This window comes from Egretta garzetta, unplaced genomic scaffold, assembly GCF_000687185.1.
Source record: "Egretta garzetta isolate BGI_Z169 unplaced genomic scaffold, ASM68718v1 scaffold27, whole genome shotgun sequence".
NCBI classification, from domain to species: Eukaryota; Metazoa; Chordata; class Aves; order Pelecaniformes; family Ardeidae; genus Egretta; species Egretta garzetta.
Window position 1 is genome coordinate 1534786 of NW_009260400.1, and position 27889 is coordinate 1562674.

General features: G+C 44.6%; 1 protein-coding gene across 6 annotated transcripts; it reads left to right on the top strand.

The window, feature by feature from the left end:
- The first annotated feature begins 597 nt into the window (after window positions 1-597).
- On the top strand, window positions 598-27889 carry PDPR (pyruvate dehydrogenase phosphatase regulatory subunit). 6 transcript variants are annotated; one of them, XM_035898748.1, is made up of 18 exons: window positions 826-897; window positions 1502-1580; window positions 3365-3498; window positions 4469-4550; window positions 4643-4806; window positions 5810-5931; window positions 6805-6922; window positions 8281-8430; window positions 11147-11339; window positions 12867-12991; window positions 14627-14782; window positions 14885-15018; window positions 15412-15560; window positions 16903-17015; window positions 17379-17473; window positions 18100-18189; window positions 18463-18645; window positions 19604-27889. In XM_035898748.1, exons 3-18 carry the CDS (start codon window positions 3438-3440, stop codon window positions 20006-20008), a joined length of 2340 nt encoding a protein of 779 aa, XP_035754641.1. In that variant the 5' UTR covers window positions 826-897; window positions 1502-1580; window positions 3365-3437; the 3' UTR covers window positions 20009-27889. The 6 variants fall into 6 exon arrangements, with proteins under 6 accessions (XP_009641556.1, XP_035754641.1, XP_035754643.1 ...); XM_009643261.2 differs by lacking the exon at window positions 1502-1580 and having other exon boundaries at window positions 598-897; XM_035898750.1 differs by lacking the exon at window positions 4469-4550.

A 27889-nucleotide genomic window follows, 5' to 3' on the forward strand; every position in this document is an offset into this window, starting at 1 on the left:
AGGGCTACAGCAGCGACCGGCTCGGCGCAGGCACGCCGTTAAATTCCAGCCTTGGTCACCGGGCTGAGCTGCCCTGCGGCCTTACTGCAGTCCGAGGGGCTGGGGAATGTCTTGTAGCGAAACAAAGGTTATCAGAGAGCATGTCTCACTCCTTGCTCTGGTTTCTCTCATTGCAGGCTTTGTTTCCTTTCTTAGGTAAAGGCCTGACAATGTTAATAAGCTTATTTGCACCCTATTAACGTTAGCCTTGATGAAAGATGTCAGAGCGTGCTCTGTGCCTGCCGGCTTTCTCTTCCCTGTTGTTGGTGTGAGAGTGTCCTCAGCCCTCTTTTCCAGCTTTCATCTGGTTCTTTGCCTGCTGTCAAGTTATGCTGCCACCAGAAACGAAGGTGTAATGCTCTGTACTCATTACCTGAGCAAAGTTTAAGTCTTAATAGCAAGCCTGTTGTTTCAGGACTGAATAACTGCTCTCCTGTTTGTTTACGCATCAGCTTTCCCATGTCCACTTATACACCACAGGCCATGTGATGTTTGCCGCTGCCAGCCTTGTATATAATAAGATAAGTGGTAATGTGATTCTCATCTTTTCCTTCCTAGAAGGAGTGTTACTGAGTTAACGTCTGAACGCATCTAGTTGGTGCTTTAAGAAAACTGACAAATAGCTGCCGGGATGTTTCTCCGATTACTGTCAGATGTCCGGTGGCGGGCGGCTAACCCAAAATGGAGAAGAATGACCTGCTCCCGGCGATGTACCTCCAGTACAGCAGAACCTCACCCGCTTTCCTTGCCAGCACAGGCGCAGGTTGTCATCTGTGGCGGTGGAATCATGGGCACCTCTGTGGCATATCACCTTTCCAAGATGGGTTGGAAGGATATAGTCTTACTTGAGCAGGGCAGGTAAGGATTTTTTGGTAACAAAACCAAAGAAACAGGACCGTCACATGTAGCAGCATCTGCTGTCATGTGTTATTTCTTCCTTTTCACTTGGACTTGAACCCTTGGAGCGCGCTTATACTGAGCATCAGTAACAACGCTTACGACTTCTTCCCAAGCACAGGGCAGACCTGAAAGGTGCAGGGTATGCCTCGTGAGATTGCGGTGGGTGAGCCTTGCTCAAGGGCCAGACTCCCCTGCAGCCACTTGCTTTCCCTCCTTAGCAAGACAGGGCAAGAGTAAGCAGAGAAAGCTGGTCAAGGTAAAGGCATGGAGATTGCTTACCAGTTCCTGCTGTGGGCAAAACGGACTTGCCTTAGGGAGAATTAATTTAAAATAATTTAAAAATTGCTTTATTTCTTGCTGGTTAGAGTAGATTCAGGTAGTGAGAAACAAAAAACAAATTCTAAAACACCACCTTTCCTTTCCCATGCTCAACTTCACTCCTGCACTCCAGGGTCTTTTACCCCCTGCCACTCTGCCCCAGGCAACGCAGGGGGTGAATGGTGGGGGCATGGTCAGTGCTGGGCTCCAGCATGAGTCCTTCGTGGGCTGCAGTTCCCGTCAGGAGGCCTCTGCCCTGGCGTGGATCTTCCATGGACCACAGTTCCTTCGGGAGATACCCATCTGCTCTGGCGTAATCACAGGTAATCACACAAAACACGATGCAGCTTGTGAAGATGGACATTTTAAGAGAGTTAAAAATCACCCAGCTCTTACTGACCATCTCTAGAAGTAGGATGTGATGTGCAAAGCATTACACCCCTAGTGAAGCTCAAAAGAGACTGCAGGAGATGCTTAGGGCCAGGGTTTAGTGGTGGGATGGCAGGGCTAGGGTAATGGTTGGGCTTGATGATCTTAAAGGGCTTTTCCAACCTAAACGCTTCTGTAATTCTGTGATTCTATGAGATGTGGAGATTATAAGCAGACGTCACTGAATCACCCTGTAAGCTGGTTAAAGGCTGGGATCATCTCATGTGTTGCAGGGTGTAGTGCCAGTCTGTAAAAAGGCTAAGGCTGAATACGAGTCTTTGTGCGCTCCTCGGGGAATTGGGATCTGCAGTCTGTGGCAGAGTACATAGATCCTGTTGAAAGTTGACTGTGCAGCCCATGCCTGTTTAGGTTTCTGTTATGTGTGTGGATTCATGGTGTTTTCATTAAGCAATTTCAGGGACCTTGGGTGCAAGACAGTGCTAAGACTTTGGGGGTTTGAAGAGGTGTGTTTATCGCAGCAGCTCCTAACACTCTGAGTAGGTGCTGCACTGGGAATATTTACTGTCTAGCTTAGAGCTTCCCATCTGACGCTGCCTTCAAGAACAGGCAGCTGTGACTTCTTGACTTTGCATGGCTAGGAAGCAGGTAGTATCGAGTTCTTTCTAGTTGCAAAGAGAGGAAATTGGGTAGGTTCATCTGGGACCTCGTGAGCAGTGTCTTTCCGAATGAAATCGGCTGCTAGGCTTCATTTGTTGGGAAGCGTAGTTGTTACTAGCCCAGAGTGGGGTACAACTACCCCATTACAGATCTTCACTGAGTGAGATGCTGTATGAGCTCAGTCCGTGTGTGGGCTCAAGGGAAAAGAACACTGCATTAGCAGAAACGTCTTACGTGAAGCACAGCACGGTGAGACCGTGCTTCGGCTGTCTCAGTTGTGATTGAGTAAGGATGTAGCAAAAAGAATACCTCACTCAACTGATTCGTAGGTTGAATTTCTGAGAGAATATGGGCACACTAGGCCAAAAGCGGTCTTGCCAACGGCTTGTGTAGGCAAGTGGAAAAATGCGGGACTGCTTTAGCAGCAGGGAAGATGACTTAGAAGTATTGTGGAAGCAGGTTGCGAGATTGATGCTTAAATCTAAGTGTTGTGTTGTGCTTTGTCTTGTCTTCACCTGTCTGTGCTGCAGGGAGTTTTTAATAGGTTTCTATCTCTACAGCAGCCCTTCACCAAATAGCTAAGTGGACAGCTTAAAAAGGGACAAGAAATATGTGTACCTATCTGTGACAGTTGCTGCGCAGTAAGAGGGACTTGTTCTTACTGTAAACTGCAAAGATGCAAGACTCAAATCCAAGTTAATTTTCATTTGAGGGAAATCCTGCTTTGGAGGAAGAAAGAATCAGGTAGGCAGGTCAACTTAAGCATAAGGTAGTTTGGGGTTTTTTAAGTGCTTTCTTTGAAAATTTCAGCAGTTAGGATTAGTTAAAGAGAAATGGTTTGGGGTTACAATATGTTTTCCAAAGTGAGATAAAGGAAAATCATTCTAGAGGTTGCATTATCCCTGCACTGTCCAACTTAGAGCTTTTGGTCTGACGTTTTCCGGGGAGAGGTTGCTGTCTGGTTTGTGCTGTCAGCAGAGCTGGCAGAGCAACCTGACAGGGGGTGCTTACCTCTCCGCCTCTCAGCCAGACGGGGCCTTCTTTGCAACTTCTGCTGCAGGTTGGCTGCTGGTACCACTCGCTTCTGCGCTGGCATCGTGAGCACAGCCAGGCACGTGTCCATAGAGCTGAAGATGGCGGAATATTCAAACAAGCTCTACCAGCAGCTGGAACAGGAGACAGGAGTACAAACAGGTACTAAAAGCATGATCATTGAGTAACCTGTGGGAAACTGAATCAAAGTATTGACACTGAAACATGAATGTAATTTTACAGCATCTTAAGAGTTGGCAGTTCCTGTCCAAAAATGATACATTTGGACTAAATTGGATGCAAAGAGACCTTATTAATATAGCCAGAAGAGTGGGAAGAAGGGTGTCAGATGGGCAAACTGAAGGCAGGCTACGTGCAAACTGTGATAATTTTTTATGTTGTCTGTAACTTGGACAAACATAGGTAAATTTTCACAAGGGCACTAAAAAGTACATTGCAGTGACTGGAGCAAATGGCCCATTTTCTGCACCGATTCGCTTCTCAAAAAGAGAAGAAGATTAACAGAAGCACTAAAGCATAGGCAAAGCAAGATACCTTTCTCTAGTCTCACCCTGGAAATAACAAGAAAATGTTGTGTTGAAATTCTCCCTCCAAAACCCTCAGGCACGTACCTGATAGGAAGAATTCAGTCACTGGAAGTTTTTCTGCCGACAAGGACTTGTGATATATGTCCGACTCAACAGAGGTTAATAACTGAGCCTGTAATTAAGATTAGTATTAATCTATTGCAGGTGGTGGAGTCACAAAATGTCTGCCTTCAGTTGTTGAGCTTTTATTCTTCTGAGTATTACTCGGATCGCTCTCTTGCCAGTTAACCTCTCTTTTAATAGGTGCCATGTGTGAAGTTTAGGGGGTTTTTTTAGGAATATGAGTAAATGTAGTAGAAACGGTTAGAAGAGAAGTCAAAATTAAATTGCTTTTTTGAAAAGTTGACTAATGCTGTTTCTAATTATCGTCTGTTAAGTGTTTAAAGTTATTTGAGGGTCTGGCATTTCCAGGGTCCTGAGTAGCAGAAGCAACGGGTCTGTAATTATATTAAAGCAATGGGTCTGAGATTAAAAGGAATTCAAGATCCTGTCCAAATCTGACTCGACTTTGGTCATTGTCATAGGGTACATGAAGACAGGCTCTGTTTCATTGGCTCAGACTCAGGATCGACTAATCTCTCTGAAACGCATTGCTTCATCGCTGAAGTACGTATAAGCAGGAAATATAACTGATCTTGAAGTCTGCACCAGCTCTCCTGCAAGACTAATGGCGGCATTTCTCTTATGTTCTGTGGCAGTGTAATGGGGATACCGTGTGAAATTATCACCCCAAAGCAAGTGGCACAGCTCCACCCACTGATCAACATCCATGACCTTGTGGGGGCCATGTATGTGCCAGAAGATGCACTCGTGTCATCTGCCAATGTGAGTCTGGCTCTGGCAACCGCTGCCTCACGGAATGGTATGAGGTTTTTTTATCTACAGAGTGCTCTCCTGCATGCTAGTTATCTTCTTCCCATAAAAGAAAATGATGATCTGCGTCTCTTCTGGCATTCCAACTGAGCTCTGAAGACTAAAACTTGGTTATTTCTAGAAGGTTCAGGTTCTTTAAAATCTGTTTTTTTCCTCAAAAAACAAGCTGAATTTTTTTTGACATACTGAATCTTTACAGATCTGCAGTGACAGATTAAGCACCAGTTTGTTGTCCTTACTGGTTATACATTTCTCTGAATAAGCACACACTCTTTTATCATCAAAACAATCCTTTGTAGCACCTGACTCAAGATTACTCATCAGAAGAGTTTTAATTACCTATGAATGAAAAGGTGTGAGTGAGTCCTTGTGGACTGTTTCATTGGGCGCATATGCTTTGGAAATAGGTTTGGAAGTGTAGTAATAAATGCTGTTTACCCAGCACTTTGGCAAATTTGGAGTGCTCTAAAAGTGGGAGAAAGGTTAGATGTGATAACAGAGATGAAGCTCATTAAGGATGAAAGTCCATCAGATTGGAAGAAGCTACCTACCTCTCTTAGTTCCTTTTAGTCCAGCTCTTTTTGCATGCTGTTAATTGATTTTTTTCACAAAATTACTTATTTCCTGTAAAAGAACCAGTCTTGCCATCTGAAACTACAGACTTGGTTGCATAAAGGTATGGTAATGGAAAGAAACCTGTAGCTGAGACTTTTTTTCACATTGTTGATAGAAGGGTGTATTTATCACTCGGATTGTCATCTGGGGACAAGTACTATCACTCTTCACAGTCTCAGCCTTTAAATTATGTACAAATTGCATGCATGACATTTTACAAATAACAGGGTTTCACTTAAGAATTACTGGGTCAAGAATAGAAATTTGGTCTTAAAGAGAAAATAAGTATTTAGGTTGAGTTTAAGGGTTTCATGCTAGCAGCCTGACACATGAGAGAGAAGGCTTGTGGTATACTGACTTTCTCATGTCCTCTTCAGGTGTCCAGATCCATGAACGGACAAGTGTCAGTCATGTCTCAGTCCAGAAGGGTCGTGTGACTGGAGTCGAGACTGACAGAGGACAGATTCAATGCCAGTACTTCGTCAACTGTGCTGGCCAGGTTGAATTATTAAAATTTTTCTTTCTTTTTCCCTTTGGTTAAGAACACATGTACTTTCCTCAGGGTTTTTTGTTGTTGTTGTTGTTTTCCCCCCCCCTTTTTTTTTTCCCATGGTTTGTGCTTTGGCTTGGTTTACTGGAGTAGATCAAAGTCATGTTATTCAGCTTCTCAGAGCAGCAGGGGTGTGAAGGAGGAAAGCAGTGCTTGCTGTTCGCTTGGCACCAAAGACTGGTTGTTAACCTGCTGAGGAGCACCCTGCAGCTTCTTGGTACAGCTCTGCCCATGGTCTCTTGTCCTGGGGGGTGCACCCTTCTGCCAGGAAGAATTTTGCTTTGGCTCTTAGTGAGGCAGTTAAGTCTCTCTCTGCCCTTCTCTCCCTCTGTCTCTCACGCACTGAAAGTTCCTTTTTTTGTTGTTTTTCTGAGTGTCCTGTCTTCTCCAGTCTGAAAATAAATCTGACAATCGCTGTTCCTCAGCTTGCAGCTGGCTGCCTTGTTAGTAAGGGGTCTTAGCAGTGCAGGCACCTAAATCCTGACCATTCTGCATCTAGAGACTGAGCCTAGTGTTGACTCTGGTGTACAAAAGCAAAATCAGCTTCTGTATTGTAAGCTGATACTTCTTAGTCTCGAATCAGGGCCCCACTTTTCTAGATATGTGAGGAACAGAAAAAAAGTCTTTGTCCTAAACAGGTAAAATTCTAAGCAAAGAGAAAAAACTGTGTGTCTGTTTAAGATTTAGGGGACTAAACCAAATTTTATTTGGCCTTTTATGAAAGCACATCCACAGAAAGGACCTATGCTTTTGTCCTGCCTTTTTTTTTAATTGGAGTTAGTTTTCTTCTTTTGCCTTCTAACATGCATTTTTTTATTTCAGTGGGCCTATGAGTTGGGCCACTCTGGAGAGGAACCAGTCAATATCCCACTCCATGCCTGTGAACACTTCTACCTCCTGACACATCCTTTGAAGGACCCTCTGGCAAGCAACTTACCAAGTAAGGATTCTTCAGCTCTGCCTCACTTTTCTTGGTGAATTATATCTGCCTTTCCAAGGCGACACACAGTTTATGACATAAAAGCCAACTAAGGGCTGTCAGTTCTCAGCTCATTTGGGACTGTGAAGTACATCCTAGCTGAATTGCTCTGAATATCCTCTTTCAGTGGTAGAATCTCTTTCCTTACTCTTGGGAAAAGCTTTCACTGCAGAAATTGATTTTCAGAGTCATCTTAGCAGGTGAATGGCCTTGACTCTAGTTTGACTAGTAGGTGTGTCTGAGACTTGGATTGTTGCATTTGTGGGCTGGAGAGAGTGCTAGCCTTGGCACTATGTTTTCCTTTCAGGCTGCTGTCCCCAAATGGCCCATCTATTCCTTTCCTCCAACTGAAGCTAAGGCTTTACAATGGCATTTACATGTCTATGAGCTGTAGGGGCAACCAAAGCACTTGAGGTAATTGCTCCTCCCCCATGTTCTGGCTTTTGGATCTCTTAAAGAAAAGCCCTTGCGTTTGAAAACTATGGTTGGGAAGTAGAAAGCTTTGCTTATTTACTCTCAGTCTTTAGCAAGAGTTTCTGCTTCTAGTGAGCAATGTATATATACTCTCCAAAGAACTCAGCTCTGACCAGAGTCCCTGAGTGCTTCACTTTTACTTCACTGAGTTTTGGTTTTTTATATATACATATATATATTCACAGCTTTTCTGTACATCTGAAAAATTGCTATGGAACATGTCAGATGGAGTACCATAAATGCTTCAAGTTGAAACTACCACTGGAAGAAGCAATCCAGACCCAACTGCTTGTCCTCACCCCAGTGCTGCCCACCTTCTTTATGCTGGTGGCCTGCAGCAAACCGGATCAGTGATGCATCCCCATGAAAATTAACTGTTCTTAATATATGGGAAGAGGAGGAGCGGGGAGGGCGGGACATCTCTTGGTGGAAGGTCTGGTCTTGGGTGCAGTTGCAGTGGAGCTAAGCCCGTATAATAGCTTATTGGTGCCACAGGGGATCGGACTCCCTCCGTCCTCCTGCTCCTGGTAACACTGTCCTGCTGGCTTGGGTGCTTTTCAGGTTCAATTTGGTTTACTGTGCTGCCCAGAAGTTAACATGCATGGTTGGGGTGGGAGTTAATGCTGGTTTAGTAATCCAAACTGGCTCACAAGGCATCATGTAAGAACCAGAATGGTGTGAAAGTGTGGGGCTGGGGGACCGAGACTGCCCCTTCTCATGTCAGGGGGCTGCTAGCTCGGCCCAGCCTTGTCACCAGACCCTATCGTTGGTGTTTGTGGAACAGCAGCCCGAGGTAGCTATCCCTTCTCTCAATTCCCTTCCCACCTCTGTTCTTTCCTCTGCAGCTATTGTAGACCCAGATGGCAGGATCTACATACGCAACTGGCAAGGTGGCATCCTCTCGGGAGGCTTTGAGAAAAACCCCAAACCTCTTTTCACAGAGGGACGGAACCAACTGGAGATCCAGAACCTTCAAGAAGACTGGGATCATTTTGGTATGTTAGGGAGGAAAGATTCCAACAGCAATGAAATGCGTGACTTCAGCAGAAGGCAGAGTTGGCTACAATGCAGGCTGCTGCTGACCAGCTAGCATGAGTGTCTGCCTTCACCTGAAAGGTGTGGGAGAGATGAATGGTCTCTCAAATTCATTCATCTCTTCATTTGTCAGCAATTTGTGTAAAACCCCATTACCAAGGACTACATTGATATCTGTGTAGTGTTTAAAAACACCCGCTAATCCTCTAGCACAGCGAGGTGCTACGTAGACTTTCCAATGCTGTTCTTCCATTTCATTTGATTTTTGACTGCCAGTGCCACATGCTGCTCCTCTTGTGAGGCTGCAGATCAACACTGTTGACCTGCCACATAGCCATGGTATTTTGTTTCTGCAGCTCTCTTCAGCAGTGACTGCCAAGCGTGTTTCCATCAGTGGCAGTTGCTTTGTGGACAGAACTTGGTCTTGTTGCTTCCCAGACTTCATCCCAGCATTGACAGTGGTGGTTTATTATATTCAAAATGTTCTGTCTTTCTCTTCCCGTTTTATTGTGGTTTTATATTCTGTGTGTACTTTCACATGGAGGGCACTTTCTGTGGGAAAGAACATAGCATGGTCTGGAGTCCCTTTCTTCTTTTTTTCCATCTTTTGTGCCTGATAAAGGTAAGTTTGTGTGTGCCCTCTCATCTTCAAATTTGCCTTTTTGTCAGGTATCCAGTTTTCCCTTGTGTCGTGGAGCTCTTTGCATCCCTTGTGAACGTGCATGCCTCTCTCTGTGACTCTAGGCACATATGGATTTGCACTGATTTCTTTCGGCAGTAGTAGGATGTTCTTCCAGCTACTCCCCAGGTTAAATTGATTAATTTTACTTTCATTTCTGTCAGATACCTCACTGATACCATAAAAGTTTAAACTCCAGGGGCTAGAGCCAGGATGGGGTGCAGTTTTGTGCTGGCATATGCTAAAGGTTTTTAGATCTGTAGATGCCTACAGACTTGCTTGTAGAGATTAGCTTCACTAATGAGTTGCTCGAGCTCTGCACCCACTTCCTTTTTGGTTTTCTAGGTACTGCTGAAATGAAAAGACACTGCTTGCTGGCACCCACAAATTGCCCGAGTTTCGGAAGCTACTGCGTGCTATGTTCCAGCATTACCTATTTTTATCAGTTCAAACGTACTGAACAGTTGAACAAAGTCAGAGCTTACTCAGCCAATATTTGATCCTTTTCTAGGGCTGCAGCTCCTGTGGTTTGAGCTCTTGTGTTACTGCTTTGATCTCTTTCATTGGAACACCTTTTGATTTTAAAATAGCCTGTACGGTTGCTTAAATGTTGGGCTGGATATGAGAACAAGTCTAATGCTGATCCCTCTTTTTATCTATAAGAAAAAAAAGGTGTGTAACTACAGGCTCTCACTCTGGAATTCTGATGCATGAAAGAGGGAAGAAAAAGCAGGTCAGAAAGACTGTTGCTGTTTGTAACTTCTTAGGTAATGTGAAATCTTATTATTTTCCTGCTTGTGGGTAAAGCTGAGGAGTGTTAGTAGCACTGAATCTTGAGGGCTTTTATCTGGAGTACTATGCAGAGGTAACTTCTGGACAAGAAAACCAAAGTAGATGGTTTATCCCTTTACTAACACTCTCAAATGTCAGACTGCGAAGTATTGCCGAAGGACCTTTCCAGCGTGACTGGGCAATGAAGTGGCAAGGAAATTCAATGAAGATAAATGTGAAGTGACGCAAGTGCGTGGGGGTGCGTGGAGATGGTCTTGTTTTCACCGTGCAAAACAACGGGCTCTGAACTGACCTTGGGGTTGTATTAGTTCTGTGAAGACATCAGCTCAGTAGCAGTCAAAGCAAAAGACAGGAATTATTAGGAAAGGAGCAGAAAACGCAATCATTATGCAACGCTAAATCTTTGGTTTGCCAGATACTAGTTGTTGTTCTAGGCTCCCTATCTCCAGAGGGTATCGTATGACTGGAGAAGGCCTTGTGAAAGAGCAGCAAGAGGCTGATCAAAGCTTGGCACAGTTTCCAAGCGAGGAATGACCGAGTGGGCTGGGAAAAAGAGATGACAGAAGGGAAACAGAGGCCTATGAAATCTTGAATGAGATGGACAGGATAGATGGGAATCTCCTGTTCGCTGTCTCTTCTATTATGTGAACTGGGAGGCATCAAAAAACGTTAATTGAGTGTGAATTTCAAAACAAATACTAAATATGTGGAACTGCTTGTCAGCTTCTGTAGGATGTTTTCATGAGTTTGGGGAAGACTGTTCAAGTATTTAGAAGAGAGATCAATTTCGGCATTACTAAATAGGGAAAACATACCGGGTTTTTAGGAAATCCTCTGAGCTGATGGTAGATGGAGGCTGGCAGAGTGCGTGGGACAAATTTGCCTGTTCCTATTCCATGCTAGGTATCTATTTGTCTATTCCTATTGTTTTCCCTAACAAAACTGAACAGGCTCTTGCACTGTTGAGAACAATACTGGGTCTGGATCAGTATGGCTGCTTTTATGGTATGCTGTGTGATCCATTTTGAGTAGCTTGATTCCAGCAGATAAACAATAATCCTGCAACTGTATCAAAACTTGGAAGCAGTTTCCATCTGTTCAGATAATGTCATGCCGCTGTCGCGCTCTCCGGTTTGAAGGTGAAGTAGCTGAAATGTGTCGAGACCTGTGACTTTTTGTCTTTTTCTGTTTGTCTTGGGTCCTAGAGCCACTTCTGAGTGCCCTTCTGCGCAGGATGCCAGATTTGGAGGCTCTGCAGATCATGCAGTTAGTGAATTGCCCAGAGTCCTTCACGCCAGATATGCGATGCATCATGGGAGAGTCGCCCACCGTGCGGGGCTACTTCGTTCTGGCTGGCATGAACTCAGCTGGTATCTCATATGGTGGGGGAGCAGGCAAGTAAGTGGTTTGTCACTGTTATGTGTGTAAGTAAGGTTTTAACCAAGAAAAGGGACTGCTCAGGTGATCCTCCCATGTAGAATGTTCTGGTCAGTATTTGTCACCTCCTCTCTGACAAAGACTCCTCTTTTGTTTCCAACTGGAGTGAAGGTGAGGAGTGGTTGCTGTGTTCTGATTAAGTTTTCCTGTGTGTATTCCAAATCTGGGTCGGACTCTCCTCCTGTCCTGCATGCCTCTCCTCAGGCTCACATCTCGGTGATCAGCAGCCTGCTGGGGATGAAGTAAGCTTACTGGTCTGATTTTTTTGTCTACCAGAAAGGGATAAAAGCTTAGCAAAGCATATATTCTCTCATCTTCTGTACTCCATGATCCCCTTTATTGTTTGACTGAAGTCCTTAGATCATTTGAGTTGACACAACAGTTAATTTCTCTGAAAGCAGAGTGAATCTGATGTAGATTAAGCACTGCATATGTGATGCCAGTGCTGTTAAAAGCTGTCCTCTGCCAGCGAGCTAGGGTTGTAATCATTTCCCAGTAAATCCAGTTCCTGTGCTAATGCAAATACTTTGACAGGCATATAAGTGTGATCCCAGCAGCTAAGTTGCTTGCAGAATGATCATCACTCCCTCTGACTGCCATTTGGGTTTGGCAACCCAGCATCCCTTCTGCCATGTAGCCTTCTTAACAAGCTGCTCATTTCCCATGGCAGGTGTTAGTATCTGCATTTGTCTCCACTAGTTTTCCGTCCGTTGTGTAATAATTTAACTCACCAGCGAAACAACTCGTGATTTTTTTTTATTTGTCATAAAAAAATATAGAGAATCTTTGCAGTGAGGTTCTCTAAGGCTCAAAATAATTTCTGAAGGTAAAAGCACTATTTGTCTGTTTGTTGCTACAGCCTCAAGATAAACAGCTTAAGCTTGCTAATGTAACTTTTGATGATCCATCTCAAACCCCTTTGTTTTTCTGTTTACTGACTGTGAACAGATCCTTCTGCTCTGCTTTGGTCTGAGCTGCCTTTGTCCTTTAGCTCTGGAGCGTGCCTTCCTCCTTCACTGCTAGAAGTGTAGCTAAACATAACTTGGCTGGCACCTCGTGCTGAAATGAATGCTGTCACTGATGGTTTGTGGCTGAGCCTACACCAGGTACTGAAAAACAACAAAGCAGTCAGCCTCCTAACTCCAATCTAAACATACTCGGCACCTCCTTTTGTAGCGTAGCCTGAGGACTTGACGCCCTGTCAGCCAGGCTACCTGCCCAGGCTCCAGCTTCATTTACCACCTGTCCTTAACTTCCTGCTGCCCTGTTTCATCCTAATGGGAAATCAATAGTTTGGAAATCTGGCGGATGGGTTTTATAAAGGGAAACCTTCCAGATTCTGCTAGTATTTAGAACACCACATTAGCTGCCTTCTCTCTCCCCGCTGCAAGAAATTCTCTTGTCCAAATTGCCTTGCTTCTGACTTCAAAGCTCTTTCCATTAAGGCACTGATCAATATCTCAAGTCTTTCTGTACTTCTTCCATCAGGTACCTGGCAGAGTGGATGGTAAACGGGTATCCGTCAGAAAACGTCTGGCCTCTGGATTTGAAACGTTTTGGTACCCTTCAGAGCAGTCGCACTTTTCTCCGTCACCGTGTGATGGAAGTAATGCGTAAGTGAGGTCTCTGCATTCAGTGCTGGCCAGGATGTCCAAGATTTTCCTCTTTGCTGCACTCTCTCTCCTCTGTCATCTCCCTGAGAACCGTTTTTCGTCTTCCTGGCCTCCTCTGTGGCAGTACAGCCTCTTCCCAGGAGAAAGGAAAGGATGGGGTTTTTTTTTGTATTACCATTGTTCTTACTAACTTTCCTTAAAGAAATGCTGTTGATACTGTGCCCTCTCCTATTTCTGTGCTTTGCCTCTGGTATGGGGAAATTTGTGTGTATCTTCATAGGACTCCAGTCTGACAACACAATACCAAGGTCTTAACTGGGAATACTACATTGTCTAAAACATTGTTATTCTTTGGTCATCATTACCGTGGGGAAGTACTGTCACTTCCAACCTATATGTGATCCATTTCTCTTACATCATTCAGGAAGTCTTCATAGACGTATTCTGCTTTCTCCTGTCAAAGTTTGCAATAAATACCTTGCAGGATAGATTTCAGATGTCATTGTTCCTGTCTAAAGCCATACTTAGTTTCCTCCTATTGTTTGGTTATCTGTCCTGAGATAACATGGACAACTTGTTTTCAAGTTTCAGATAGAAGTGTGAAGTGCTCCACAAGTTGCAAAACAGGAGCGGTTATTTGAATACCAAGTCTAAACTAAAAACATGTGTTCAGGTGAAAGCAGAGCAGTTGGGTAAACCTCTTAGCCCTGCTGTATTCAGGAAATAAAAACCTTATGTGCTTCCACCCTCCTCCCAGAAAAATCACTTTATACTCTTGGCATTATTCTGCAGTTGCTTCCCGGTACAAATCTTGGTTTTGATAGCTACAGAATCACTCCAGTTTTTACCAGATAAGTACTGTATTCAACTTCTGCGGTGTTGTGTTCCCATTGTAATCTATTCTTCCCTCTACCCACTCTTTCAGGAGTACCAATACCAGATAGTGCTAATAAAATCATTAAATCATTAGCTGTGAGGCAAACCCAATAGAGGTATTCAGTAAGAAATATTCATCTTCTCTTTAATTTTAAGCAGTTTATGACCTACACAGAAACTTACCATTTATAAAGAAGTATTCGAGCATCCTTGAGTTAATTACTTCCCACTGATAACCAGGGAGGATGCTAAACATCTATTAGGGTAACTTGTTTTCTCAACAAGAATATTCTGTATTGGCTGAAAAGGTATAGAAGCCATTTGGAAAAGCTTCAGTAATTAGAAAAGGCTGAGCTGCCAGTATTTAAGGAGGTGAATTAGATGATCATTAGTATTGTCAAAATGATAAGCGTCTGATACAGTGCACTGTCAGGGAAGAATCAGGCATAATTAATGCTAGTCAACATGACTTCATGGAAAATAGAGAGGGTTTATTCTTTTGACAGTATTGGCGTGAGACCACAAGTATCTATAAATATAGGCATTCTGTGCAAATATGTTACTCTGGTTTTGAATAGCTATAAATGGATCAAAACCAATTTGCCAATTTCCAAAAACAGAGAAGGAAGGGCAGAACTGTTTTGAGGGAATTTCATGAATGGTTCAGATATTAGTAAGTATGTTTATCAGTAATCTGGAAGAAAATTTCAGTTAAAAATAATCACTTTGCCTAATAAGGGATCTTTGTGACCATTGCAGCCCTCATGTGTGATCTGAAAGTTCCCCGTTGGGACTTCCAGACTGGCAGGCAGCTGCGTACTTCGCCACTGTACGACCGTCTGGATGCCCAGGGAGCTAGATGGATGGAGAAGCATGGATTTGAGAGAGTCAAGTATTTTGTCCCACCTGGGAAAGGTGAGATCATATTTTCCTCTGCATAGTGCATCCCTATCGGTCTATGTAAGATCTTAGTTCATCCAGTTTATGAATTGTCCCTTTGATTCTTCTTTACATTAGATCTACTGGATTTGGATCAGAGCAAAACCTTTTACAAACCAGACTGGTTTGATATTGTGGGTTCCGAAGTCAAGTGCTGTAAGGAAGCGGTTTGTGTCATTGACATGTCGTCTTTTACCAAGTTTGAAATAAGTGTAAGTACCTAGGAAGTGACAAAGCATCAGCCTGGTAAAGGTAGCCTTTAGTTTATTATTGACTGCTTTTGCAAAATGCTGTGTCCTGTTGAGGATAGATAGAGGGAATCAAGCTGTATGACCAAAGTCAGGTTATACCGCAGTATTTAGCATAGATTGCTTTTTGTCTGTCGAAGGCCCAGTTTATAGAAATACCAGCTTAGTCTATAAATAGAATTTGACCTCCAGCACTATGTCACCATTGTATCCCATTACGCTCCAGACATCAGTGTCACTATCATTACGAATTGAAAGAATTGGGGCCAGGACGTTGATGCGATCTTAAAGTGCCCCAGTGGATTTGTGTTGCTTGGACAGCTTTGGCTGACTCTCTCTCCCTTTCCAATCATGTAGTCCACAGGAGACCAGGCCCTGGAGAGTCTGCAGTACCTCTTCTCAAACGACCTGGATGTGCCGGTTGGGCACGTTGTGCATACAGGCATGCTTAATGAGAAAGGAGGTTATGAGAATGACTGCAGCATAGCACGATTGAGCAAACGCAGGTAGGTATGCAGACAGCATCTTTATCCATCACTCTTTGGGCCTTAGGAAACCTTTAAGAACCTCTTAATGGAAATCATAAACTTTTTCCCCTACTCTGTAAAGAAAAAAGGAAAGTCTTGATTCTCCACTTATGTTCCTATGAGAAGGAGCTCCTGAATTTACCAGTATTGGGGAAGATAGGCCTTTTTCTGGGACTACAGATGAGCATAGATCTCTCTGAAACGTTAGGCCTTCAGATGTTTAATTTCTCAATTGAAAGACAAATGGTTCTCAGCAGTAATTAGAGTTTATTAATTTAGGTAATCATTTAAAGTGCAAACCAAATGGTTCCTCATTGGCTCCTGGCTAATCTCCTCATTGGAATTGCATGCTGAAAATACTACTTTTTTATTATTTCAGCTTTCATTGCAGTATGGGTACTCTTAATTCTCAGCTCTGTAGTCTCTCATGGTTCTTTTTTGTACTCTCTGGTGCAAACTGACATGACCACAGGATCTCATCCCTAGACTCAGCAATTTGGGCAGGCTCTCATTGGCATTTAATAAAAAAACCTCATTTTTAAAAATTTCTTCATGGGCATGTCCCAGCTGAATGTTGGTTTTATTTCTCCAGACCATTTTCTATCTGTGCTTTCACTGTATTGGTGTGAAAGCATTCTTTGCTGCTCTTTCAATCAGAAACAGCTTTTCTTACTCTTCCTATTCTGTCTGCATTCATGTATTGCTTTAAAAGTATTGTCCTCCTTTGTGTGAAACCAGTAGCTTTCCTCCTTGCCTAGTAATTTCTGCAGATGTTATCTCTGCCAATAATGTACTTTAACTCACAGTTTGTGTGAAAGAGATTTACACAACAAGTAGCTCATTTTCACGTATCAAGTGGAGTTCTGTTTTTGGAAACTGTTAATAATAACCACCATTGTGTGTGAAAAGACTTTTGCTGGAATGAGAGATTGCTGTGTGAACCAGGCACTCTTCTGACTGTCAGAGAGAATCGGACAGAATCGCTAGTGGTGGAGAGCTGTGGATACCTTCTGCAAAATGACTGTGACTTTTGAGATATCCTGTCAACTTTCTGTAGAACTGCTCATGTTCCCCTTCTGAGTCACTCCTTGTCACCAGCCTACTGCTAACACCAGAAGGCTGGGGTTTCTTGTCCTGACAGATGTGATGGCATCAATCCAGGGACTTTAGCTGTGGTTTTCGCAAACCAGCTTGTTTTGGTCTCCTCTTAGCTTGGAAGCTGCTGAATGGCTCCAGTAGTTCGTGGACAAAGAATGAACCGAATCATCTTGTGTCTGTCCATTCCATTCATTGTTTCTTGGTTTCAATTGGTCTGTTCCAGCTTCTTCATGATTTCCCCTACTGACCAACAAGTCCATTGCTGGGCCTGGCTGAAGAACCGCTTGCCCGATGACAGCAACCTGACCATGGAAGACGTGACCTGGAAGTACACAGGTAAGAAATCACTGAAAGCAGGCCTCCTTATACAGCCTGAAATCACAGTGTCTTGTGCTGTGTGCCAGTTAATTGGTTTAGGTGTCTAGACTGGTGGCTGGGTCTCCCTTCCAAACAGTTGGAAGAAAACAGCAATTCCAAGACTTCCTTCTAGCAAGCCATGAGCTGGGAGACAGCTTTCCTTTCCTGTGAACTGTCAGGAGAGAGAGTTTAGTGACTCCTTCGTCTGTTCTTAAATCTAAATGTACAAACTAGTTCAATAAACACTAAGACTTTAGAAATCAGGGCATGTGTATATGCAAGTTAGACACCGTGCGAGAGCTCTCCAGTCTCATCCTAATGCTGTTATCTTCCCCTCTTTAGCTCTCAATCTGATCGGCCCTCGTGCTGTGGATGTCTTGTCAGAGTTGTCATATGCCCCGATAACTCCAGAACACTTCCCCTCTCTCTTTTGCAAGGTGAGTGACTGTGCTTCCTTCCTCCTCCTAGGTTTTTCAAAGAAAGGGGAAGAATTATGTTTTGGGTAGTTCCAGGGGAATTTAGATCTACGTGTAGATTTACTGAGCTAGGCTGGTAATGTACTTGCTGGGCTTACTTTAACTATTTCTCTTCAGGTTCTTTGCTAAATATATAGGTGAATATACATTTGTTTTCAATATTCCACCTACCGTAGGCTTGGTGCCATTTGATATCTTGGCATATTTCATATAATCAGTTATGAAGCTGTCAGTCAGAGGAGGGGCAGCTGGGAGCGGTAACTTGGGAGTCATTGTCTCCCGTCGCATTAAGAAGCTGAGCAGATAGCTGCCATTCAACTTCTGTCTTGTATCTAGAATACATGCCTTCCCTGACCTAGTTCCCAGGCTTACTGCCACGTGTCATGAAGCGATTAAGAAGTCTGGATAATGAGATATCACTATTTCAATTCTTAAATTTAAATTCTTCACAAGTATGTGCCGGTGGTGAACTACAGTGAGGAAAGGGAGGGGGGCTGGCCGGCATGGTTTGTGTTACGCATTGTGCTCCTTCTGGATCTCTGTGCTGTGTTCCAGTTTGGATGATTTCACCCCCTCTGATTCTGCAGGAGATGAGCGTGGGCTATGCTAATGGCATCCGTGTGATGAGTATCACTCACACAGGAGAACCTGGTTTCATGCTTTATATCCCCATAGAGGTAAGAGTACACTGTAGCCTTAGCTAATTAGAAGAGTTGCTTGCATGCATAATCAGAAACACTTTCCAAATTGACTCACGGTAATGAAACATCTGGTCTGTACCATGGGAAAGCTGCCTACAGGCACCAGGGGGAGTTTCCCTGCTTTGTATAGCATTCCGTGCTGGCAGAGCTCTGGAGGCAGGGCACAGTAACATCCACAGTGGTGTGTCAGATGCTGTTGCTCTCTCGTGGTGTTTGTCTGCAGCTCTCTGTTTCACCCTTCCTTTGCAGTATGCCCTTCATGTGTACAATGAGGTGATGAACATGGGACAGAAGTACGGGATTCGGAATGCCGGTTATTATGCGCTCCGCAGCCTGCGCATTGAGAAGTTCTTTGCCTTCTGGGGCCAGGATCTGGATGCCTTTACCACTCCTATGGAGTGTGGACGCGAGTTCCAGGTCAAGCTGGAAAAGGTAGAGCAGAAAACTGAAATTGCCTCCTGCAGTGGGGACTGCTATGGAGCTGGGGTGGGTGGGAGAGCAGTACTGAACGGAAGTCTGCCATCCAAGTGGTATCAGTTTTCCAATGGAGCTGTGCACAGTGCGTAACTATAACCTATATTCTTGTACTTCATAAAGGTGCTAGAAATACCAAAAATACGCTGTCTTCCTCCTTCCTGGCCAGCATTCCTAATGATCTGTGTAGCGTCCTGCGTTGCTCATGTGTGCAGTGCTCAGTATAGTGAGGGTGCTGTGTACCTTATTCAGAGTTCATGTTTCTCCCAGCTGTCTTCCCAGACTGATGAAGCAAAAAAGCCAGCCTGTGCACCAAGTGGCATTTAATAAAGTTAAATATGAGGATAGGTGCCAAGAACAGGGGTTCTATTTTTGCTAAAACAGGGGAGTTGTCTATTTTTGTTAAACCATAGAGCAGCGTGGAGCTGTATCCCGCTTGTTGTGGTGGCAGGTGCCATCTCCATCACTTACATGTTACCTTCTTTCTCGCGTCTTTTTACAAGCCAAAACAAATGTTTGTATCAAATAATTCAGAGAAGAGAATGCAGTGATTAGGGACACAAATTTTGTATGCCATTACAGTTTCCCTCTGGTTTATAAAACATTGTAGACCTCTGGAACCAGAAAAATGGCGAAAACGAGAATGGTGACGTGTTTTCACTACAGTGAAAATCAGAATAAATTTTTTAAGGGCCAGCTTCACAAATATTCTTGTGTCTTTTAACATCTGGAGCAAGAAACATGACAGGAAAGCTTCTGTCTGAGCTGGGCTTCTTGCCTATAGAAGCAGCCTGTCTTGATAGGGCATGAGTTCCAAGCGCAAATTCACCTTGTGTCAGTAAGCTTGTCTGCTGAAACTCAGCAGCTGCTACAGTTCATGTTCCTTTCATAGGCTGATGCTTCTTTTTCTCCGCAGGGAATGCAGTTTGTTGGCCAGGAAGCGCTGTTGGAACAGAAGCAGAATGGTGTGTACAAACGCTTTACCATGTTCATTCTTGAGGACCATGACACAGATATGGACCTCTGGCCCTGGTGGGGGGAGCCCATTTTCCGCAATGGCCGCTATGTGGGTAAGACGACCAGCAGTGCCTACAGCTACACTCTGGAGCGCCACGTTTGCCTCGGCTTCGTGCAGCACTTTGATGAGAAGACAGGAGAAGAGCTGGTGGTGACGACTGACTTCATCAACCAGGGCGAGTATGAGATCGACATTGCTGGGCAGCGCTTCCAGGCCAAAGCCAAGCTCTACCCCTTCAGCTCCCTCTTCACGCACCGTCGCCGCAAGGATGAGGTGGAACTGAGTGGCTACCAGAGGGAGTAGCGCTGACTAGACCTGATCTGCTCCTTTTCCCAAGCTGGAGTCTTCTCCCACCATCTTCCAGTCCTATCTCCTCACCCCATATCTATCTTTCTTTTCCTTTATTGTCTTGCAACTTTTAAACTTTTTCCAGTGTGTTACATTTTGTATATTTTAAAACTTTAATTTTCAAGCTTTCTCAACTCTGTCTGTCTCCCTCCTTCAACCCTCTGCTTGCCAGGCTCCCTCATGCCCCAGAGGATGAAGCACAGTGCTGAGCATGCATCCAGAAGTCCATGGGAAGCCTGTGTAGGAGTGAACCCCACCAGATGCCCCAGCCTTATGGTGATGGGAAGGGTCCGGGTGAACCCCAAGGACTACACCCTTCCTCTCTCCTCTCCAGCCTAAGGCATGGGACAGCAGGTATTTGCCACCTGTAGTTCAGGCGAATGCTGTGACTTCACCATGCTCTCCACATATCACATCGTAGAGGGGGCGGTGCGTCGATGCACACAGCAATAGAACGATCAGCTACCTCACTGGCACAAGACATAGTGTTGTATGAGCAGCAGCCAAGAGGCAGGTTTTGGTATAGTCCAGCCTGTCACTACCCCCTTTTGTCCACCATTTTTTTTCCCTAACAGGGAATCAAGTAGATTTAATCATCAGATCGTTGAGATGACAGTAATGCTGGTAAGTTTGTTGTTGGGATTGGATTTTTTTGCATGGGGTCACTAAAACTAAATAGCCTTCTATAAACATAATTGAAGATCAACATATGTGTTTCACTTCTATAAAGGAATGGGATTTGTTTGGGGTTTTTATTAGCAAAAATACTGATTTCTAACAAGGACAGATGTTAGCGTTTAATGTTAATAGCAGTGTTGAAATGCTGCTTCTGTTTCAGCTGCACGGAATACGGTCTCGGGGGGTTTCTTTCACTTTCCTTTGTTTATGGGACTGGGTCAAGCTCGCCTGGCAAGGTTCATGCAGTGAACACAAGTTTCACGTAAAACCTGTGTTGGTTTGGAGGACTTGAGCAGGAGGAGGGGACAACATCTTGTGTTTTTAGCTGCCCATGCTTATTTTGAAATTAGAGGAAAGGCCCAGCATTTGTCTCACCTGTGGTGCTGGCAGTACCGCAAGAAACACTGGTTTTTCTTCTGGTGGTGAGAAAGCATCTCGGCAGCTCCTGCTGGACTCGAGAAGTTGTCTTCTGTTTTTCTCCTCAGATCTGTTGCACTTCTTACTTGGCTGTCTTGGTAGTATCTCAGCTGAAGGGATTGAAGGGATTGAGTGTAGCCAGTGTGGCAGTGGGATTACGACTTGCTTTCCTTCAGCAAAGCTCTTTGCCATTGTGCTCCTTGTACAGATGCTTCAGGCAGTGCAACTGGGATTCACCCCTTCTTCAAGTGTCCAAATGCACTGACTCAAACACTGGTGGTAAAGAAGTGAGGGAGTGCTGAATTGTATTGAACACAGTTACGTCATCATCTTTTTTTTTCTTCCCATGGTGAGCACAATCGAAAGCAAAGATTCTCTTTATTTATTTGAAAAAGATCTGTTAAACATTTTTGCTGCCTCTGCCACCTGTGTACTCATTATGGTCTTTCTGCTCCAGCATCTATTTTGGCTGGAGTTCAAACACAACCTTGCACTGATGTCTTCCCTGTGATGAAACTTTCTCTACAATCTGGAGCCTTTTGGGGCCACGTTCTTTTCCAGTTAAATGGCGAGAAGTAGTAGTGTAAATATGAGCTCAAAACCTTGCCTGGTTCTTGGTTTAAGTTTACTTTCTGCTGCTTTAGTTGCTTCAGGTCATGCCTTCGGTTGAGTCTTTGGTCTGCCAGTTCATGATCCAGATGTTCTCAGCATGCAAAAGGAGTCGGATATCCCTACAGCAGCAAAGATTAAAGACCTTTACACCATAAAACAGGCTGTCAGAGCAAGCTCCCCCATCCAGGGTGCTATGGAAGCTGGGAAATGTAGGAGTGGAGAGTTGGGAAAGGGTGTAAGAGAACTAAGGATTTGAGCATGCGATGTAGTAGGCTGAACGTAGATGTCACTCCATCGAATGTGCTCTTTGTGAACGGTGAATTCCTTTGTAGCGTGTGACCTCTTCAAGGATTTTTAACTTACTTTTGAATTGATATGCAAAAATTCCCCTCTCTGAAACATAGTGACCATCATGGGACAGCTTTTTGAGATCTTGCAGCTGAGAGCACTCAGCGTGGCTGCTGTAAGCGGATATTGCACGTGATTGTCATTTCTTCCAAATTCCCCTTTTACTGCTCTCTGAATTTAATTTTTGTCAGGTGTGTTAGAATTAATTGCTTAAATGAAAGGTTGGTAAGGCATCTCATAGCAGTCTCAAATCCAATTGTTTCTTGCATGTCTTTCCCACATAGATACTGCAATCTTGCTGTTCCCATGCTGGATGTGCGTACCAGGGAGAACCTTGGTCCCTCCATTGGCTTTATGGGACATGGCTGTGCTTTCCTTATCCAGGAAAACAGGCGTTCAACCAAAGAAAGAGTTTTGTACGTGACACTTAAGATGTGTCTTAGAGCAGCCCTTCTGATTATTGACCATTTGTCATCACTGGTGAGGCATGATACTTCCTTGGGAGAAACCAAAGTACACAGATGAGGTGAGCTACTTGACGCAACTCCTGAAGAGAGGTGTTAGCTTGAACCATTCACTTTGTTCTCTGCAGAGTTAGAACTAGTTCAGACCAAAAAGGAAAGTTAGCAGCATGCTGTCCTCTACCAACCACTCGTTCTTGAAATATTATTTAAGTTGCAGCCAGATTATGTTCTTCCATGGCATTATTTTTTCTTTTCCCTAATTTATAGGGGCCTGTTAGTTCCTCAGACAACTTTTGATACGGGTGTCTCTTCCCACAGCAGTGCTGACAATAAAATTGTGGTTTATGAGCTACTTTTGTCATTATGTATGCTTAGGTTTACTTTATGTCTAGATCTGTTGACTTTTCGATACCAGAAAGAGAGAGTGAAAAGAATTTTCCATGCCAATAGATACAGCTTTCTATAATGTTACACTTGCTGCTTGAGACTTAGAGATAGGTGGTTCGATGATTGTCAGTCTTGCAGCTTGTTAACGCCTACTCTGGTTTTCCCTGCTATAAATTCCAATTCTTGTTTCATATCCGAACCTGTAGTCTTCGGCTGCTGTTCAAGCTTAGTCGATTTAATTTCTGGCAGCTGTTTCTAACCTTATAATGTTAAAGAATAGCTTGCCTTCCCCAACTTGAATACCTGTCAGGGGGACAATTGGATAGTATGTTTTAAAATAGTGCTGGATACCAAGACCGAGGAAGGTCCTTCTAATGTCATGTTTTCTTCCAGAGGTATTAAATGGTGACGTAAGACTAATCCCTTTATCTGATGACTAAAAGTAGAGTGCCTAAAAAAAGAACAACAAAATCAGTTTAAGAGTTACCACCTTTGGTACAACCTCAAATTAGGAAATTAGAAATCGGATCTTGGAAGCTGCTGTGACAGAGTCTTAGCATCTAAGATGGTAAATAATGTGGACTGTGATGTCATACATCATGATCCTCAGCCTTAAAACTGCCTTAAAATGCTTTCTGCTGAGAAAGGTGGTTTGTTCTCATTCTGCATGGTAAGACTATGAACCTTGGGTGGGAAATACTGAAATAGCATCCCCCTCCTTTGCAGGGAAAGGGGTAACGGCCTCATTCTGTGCTGACGCAGCAGCAGGAGCGTGTTGGCCTGGTGCACCGCCTGCATAGCCGGTGCAAGGGTGTTACCTTATTCCTATCCAGAATGGGAACAGTCCTATGGATATGTTCATGCAGGCACCTTTGTGAGAGAAGCACCTGAAGGGAAGCTTAACTGGAGTTTAGTGTGAGAAAATCATCTCTCTTTTTGGCTAAAATATTCTAGGTTGAGCATAACCCATTTTAGGATAAATCTACTACCCATCAGTGACAAATGTTAAGGAAAGCATGGAAGTGAGATACGCCGCTGCGGGTGGCATGCGCTTGGCACACGTAGCCTTGTTTTTTCTTACCCCAGAAGTCAACATCTGAGTGGGTTTGCTAGTGCGGCACTGGCGAATCCATCTAAATGTACAGCATTCCTGTACGCTGGAAGGGTTCTCTCGCCTACGTGTCGTCTGTAGCGTGGGGAACCTGCGCGCCAGCCTCTTCCATTAAATGATTTCTCCAGAGGTATTCATGTTGTCTTACCCTTGTTGTGTCCTTTCCTAAGTTCTTATGTTTTGTTAGTCCTGGAATCAGTACTGAAAGGCTTGAGTAAAAATGGTATTAGAGAAGAGGGACTTTATTGTTCATATTTAATGAGCTGAGGATAAAATTAAAGCAGCCTAAGAACGATGTTTTCTGTTTCAGGAGGGTGTGTTACAGTGATTTTCACATCTGTCTTCACCAGACTTACTGTCTTCTTGTTTTCTTTGTGCCGACTCCAGTGTGCAGATTTGGTGTGCCTTGTTGGACAGTTTCTTCTTACTACTTTGTGGTGAGGAGGGGAGGCTGTGTGAAACTTGCACTGCATCTCCGAGTCTCGGTGTAAGCCTGGATTCTTCCTTTCTGCTGTCACATTCAAGTTGACACCGATCTCGTTGCTTTTCCCGCAACACCTCCAGGCTGTGCTGCTGTAGGACCTCTCATGCGCAAGGTTCCTCTCTTGGTTCCGCCAAGTGCTTCATCGTCTGGGCCAGGTTGGCTCTAGATCTGTCTCTCTGCATTGATTAACGCTCTTCAGCTTTTAGTTGGTGCAGATACCAACATCTGATGCCTCAGGCGGGTTTGTTGCCACTGTATATTCCATCATTTAACCCTTCCTCTCCCTCCGCCAGGGTTTTCCCGCACTCCTTAACACTTCCCAATCTCCTTCTGCAGGCAGCTGAGCACGTTAGTTCCTTTTGCCCATCAGAGAGCAAGGCATGGCAAAATAAAAGCAGGGGAGGGGATGGCAGAGCAGCTGAGCTGAGGTGAAAAGAGAGGCGTGCTAGCGGTTTGATCTTTTGCCCATTACTCAGCCACTTAAGCCCGGCCTTGGAGAGATGATCAGTCCCGATTCCCAGCTCAGGAAGCATCTTCCTCTGCCGCCTCAGTGTTGGACACACGCTGAGCAACGGCTCTGGACAGAATTGGGACAGCGTTATTGAGGAAGCGAGAGCGGTGGTGCCGCTTGTTTTCCAACACACGTTTCCCTCTATCATTTCTCATCCCGATGAAGGAAGCTGTGCCGCACGGAAGAGGTGGGGAGCGCGCGCTCCAGATGGCTCAAAACACTTGCCCCTCTCTGGCACATTCTTGCACTGACATCTGTGTGCTGGGGCTTCAGTGCAGCACGCTTCAATGAAATTGGTTACCTTTTGGAACAAAATCTATAAATACAAAGTAGTTTCAGTGTTGGGGCGGGGGGGGAAGTTGCTTGCAAGGGCAGAAGTCGTTCTTCTCTCAAATGGAACACTTAGCTGCTGATAATGTCCAGCAAAATGTTCACAACCTTCAGATTTGTCTTCCCAAATAATATTATTGTAATATTTGGTCAGGTTCATTTCTGCCCACTTCGGGATGCTTTTCTGTTTTACACTACCTTTTCCTTAACTGATTGTTTGGATTTTTGTTATTATTAACCCCCCATGTTCAGTCAGGGAAGAGGGCTTGGGGAAGGAGGAGTTAATGTATGTCATCAGGTGACTGCAAGCTGTGTCTAAAAAGCATTTGAAGATTTTCTTTGCACTTTAAACTTCCCTTAAGCATCATGATTGTAGCGCACTTATAGCCCTCAGCAAGAGCAGTCTTTGCACTTGAGTGAGGAAAACTTTAAATATTTGTAAATGCCTTAAAGCTTTAGGTGAGGCGTTTGGGTGCCGATTGTGCCTGCTGTCTGGTTTTCTTCCTGGGGAGCTGCGTGCTGAGTGTACAGAGCAGACACAAACATCGGCAGAGGTTTTGGAGCAAGCACTGGGGATGGTGGAAGCTGCTGTTGCAGCTGGAATTTGTATCAAACTCAACTAAATGAGCTGGGAGCCCCAGTGCCTGCACTGCTGTCTGTGCTGACACCTTCCCTCTTCCCCCTCCGCCCCTGGAAATGGATTTATTCAGTATATCACTCATGCTATAATGGATTTTATTCTTTCTTTAAAGAAGGAAGCCTGGGCTGGTGTAGAGTACTCTGTGAGTGTCCCGTTGCATTAAAGAAAACACAATTCTCTGCTTGAATGCCTCCCTGCTGTACCAGCCAACATTTGCAAGCAGGAGTCGGGAAAAGCGGGAGCGGAGGGGATCTGCTGCTGCCCATAGCGTTTGTTGAGATGGCTCTGAGACTTCTCATCATCTCCCATTTGTCTCAAAGTTCTGCCGGATTCCCGATGTCAAGCCAGCTTCTGAGTTACAGCACAAAACCAAGCGCTGCTTTGCAGGTGTGACGCACTACACTGATTTACTTTCTTCAGAGGCATCAGTTGTTCAGAATAAGGGATCTCCGTGAAGAGGAGTGGGAAATTGTAATGAAAGAGGCACTGGAGAAAGGTGTTCACGTTAATATTTAGTGATCTGTCAATGCTGTTAACAGCCCATCTTCCTGCACGGATGCTTGGCACCTGCTACCAACAGAGCAGGTACCCGGGAGTCAGCCATCCCAACTAGGGCACGATCCATTTTGTAGGTATGGAGAAAAGTCCTACACTGTTGCTTTTCACCATGCCACCGCTGAGCTTCTTTCCATGCTACAAATCGTTTTCTCTACTTTCCCTGCAGTGGGACAGGCTCCACTTAACGCCTTTCTTTCATTAGAAGTAGAAGCAGGTGAGTGTCCCTGAAGTTGCTGACAGGTTCTCCTGTGCCTCGTGGTCAGGCTTGCCGCAGGGCACGGCCCTGCTCCATACATGCTTCTGCTGAAGAAGTGGCCCAAGCTACGCTTGGGGGAAAGGAGCCTGTGCTGTGAGTGCAATTGTTTCCTGCGGTTTTCCTGATAGTGTTTCCTGCATCTTCAGGGAAAAGTTGGGGAGAACCCTTTTTGACCCAGATCAACTCCTTACTGCTGCTCCATGACAACATGCTGCTCTCTGCTCTGTTCCCAGCTGTGCAGGCGTGACGGCTCCTGCTGTCGTTGCCAGTTTTACAGGAGACCTGAGCTCTGTGGGAGAAGGGCTTCCCGGTTCTTGGACAGGTACCCGGTGCAGGTCTCCTGAGCAGAGACTGCCATCTTGTGAACTACACCAGTACATCCCTTCTCCACCATTGCTTCTGGTTAGCAGGTTCACCGGCTTACTGACCCAAAGCCCCTTCGTGCTTTTATCACCCTCCCGAGACCAGATTTTAAAGGGCTGGGAGGACTTCTGAAGTGTGCTACTGCTGAAATTTTAAGAACAAGTGAAGTTTGAACCCGCAAAAACATTTTTCTAGTGCCTTACACTTGTGAATGTTGTGCAATGGATGTAGCTGAGGTGGGACAGAGCAAGGAGTGGTGTCAGTAGCATGGTTCCCCATCCACAACAGCCATCTCCCTCTCCCCTTGCAGGGTCTCGGCAAGCAGATGTCAACAGATCACCTCTAGCAGTGCGGGGATGCTTTTTGATCCCTTTTCGATCTGGGGTTGTAGAAATGTTAAACTGTAAGGCCTTGTGCCGGGTGGCCTGCCTTTGAGAGGAGCAGTGGGCTCACCTCGGACGGTTTCGGGTTCAGAGGGGTTTGGGAGAGACAAAGCTGCTCTGGTTGCTACACCCCGTGGTGGAGGACATGGACAGTTGTTACCAAACGCACAGGTCGGGGTGAGTTTGCTGCTCTCCGCTGAGGCCGTGTTGTTATGTACGCTGTATTTATATCGTGCTTTATTTCATTTAGTATTTTGGTTGGCTTCAATGTTGCTAGGTTTGTATATTAATAAA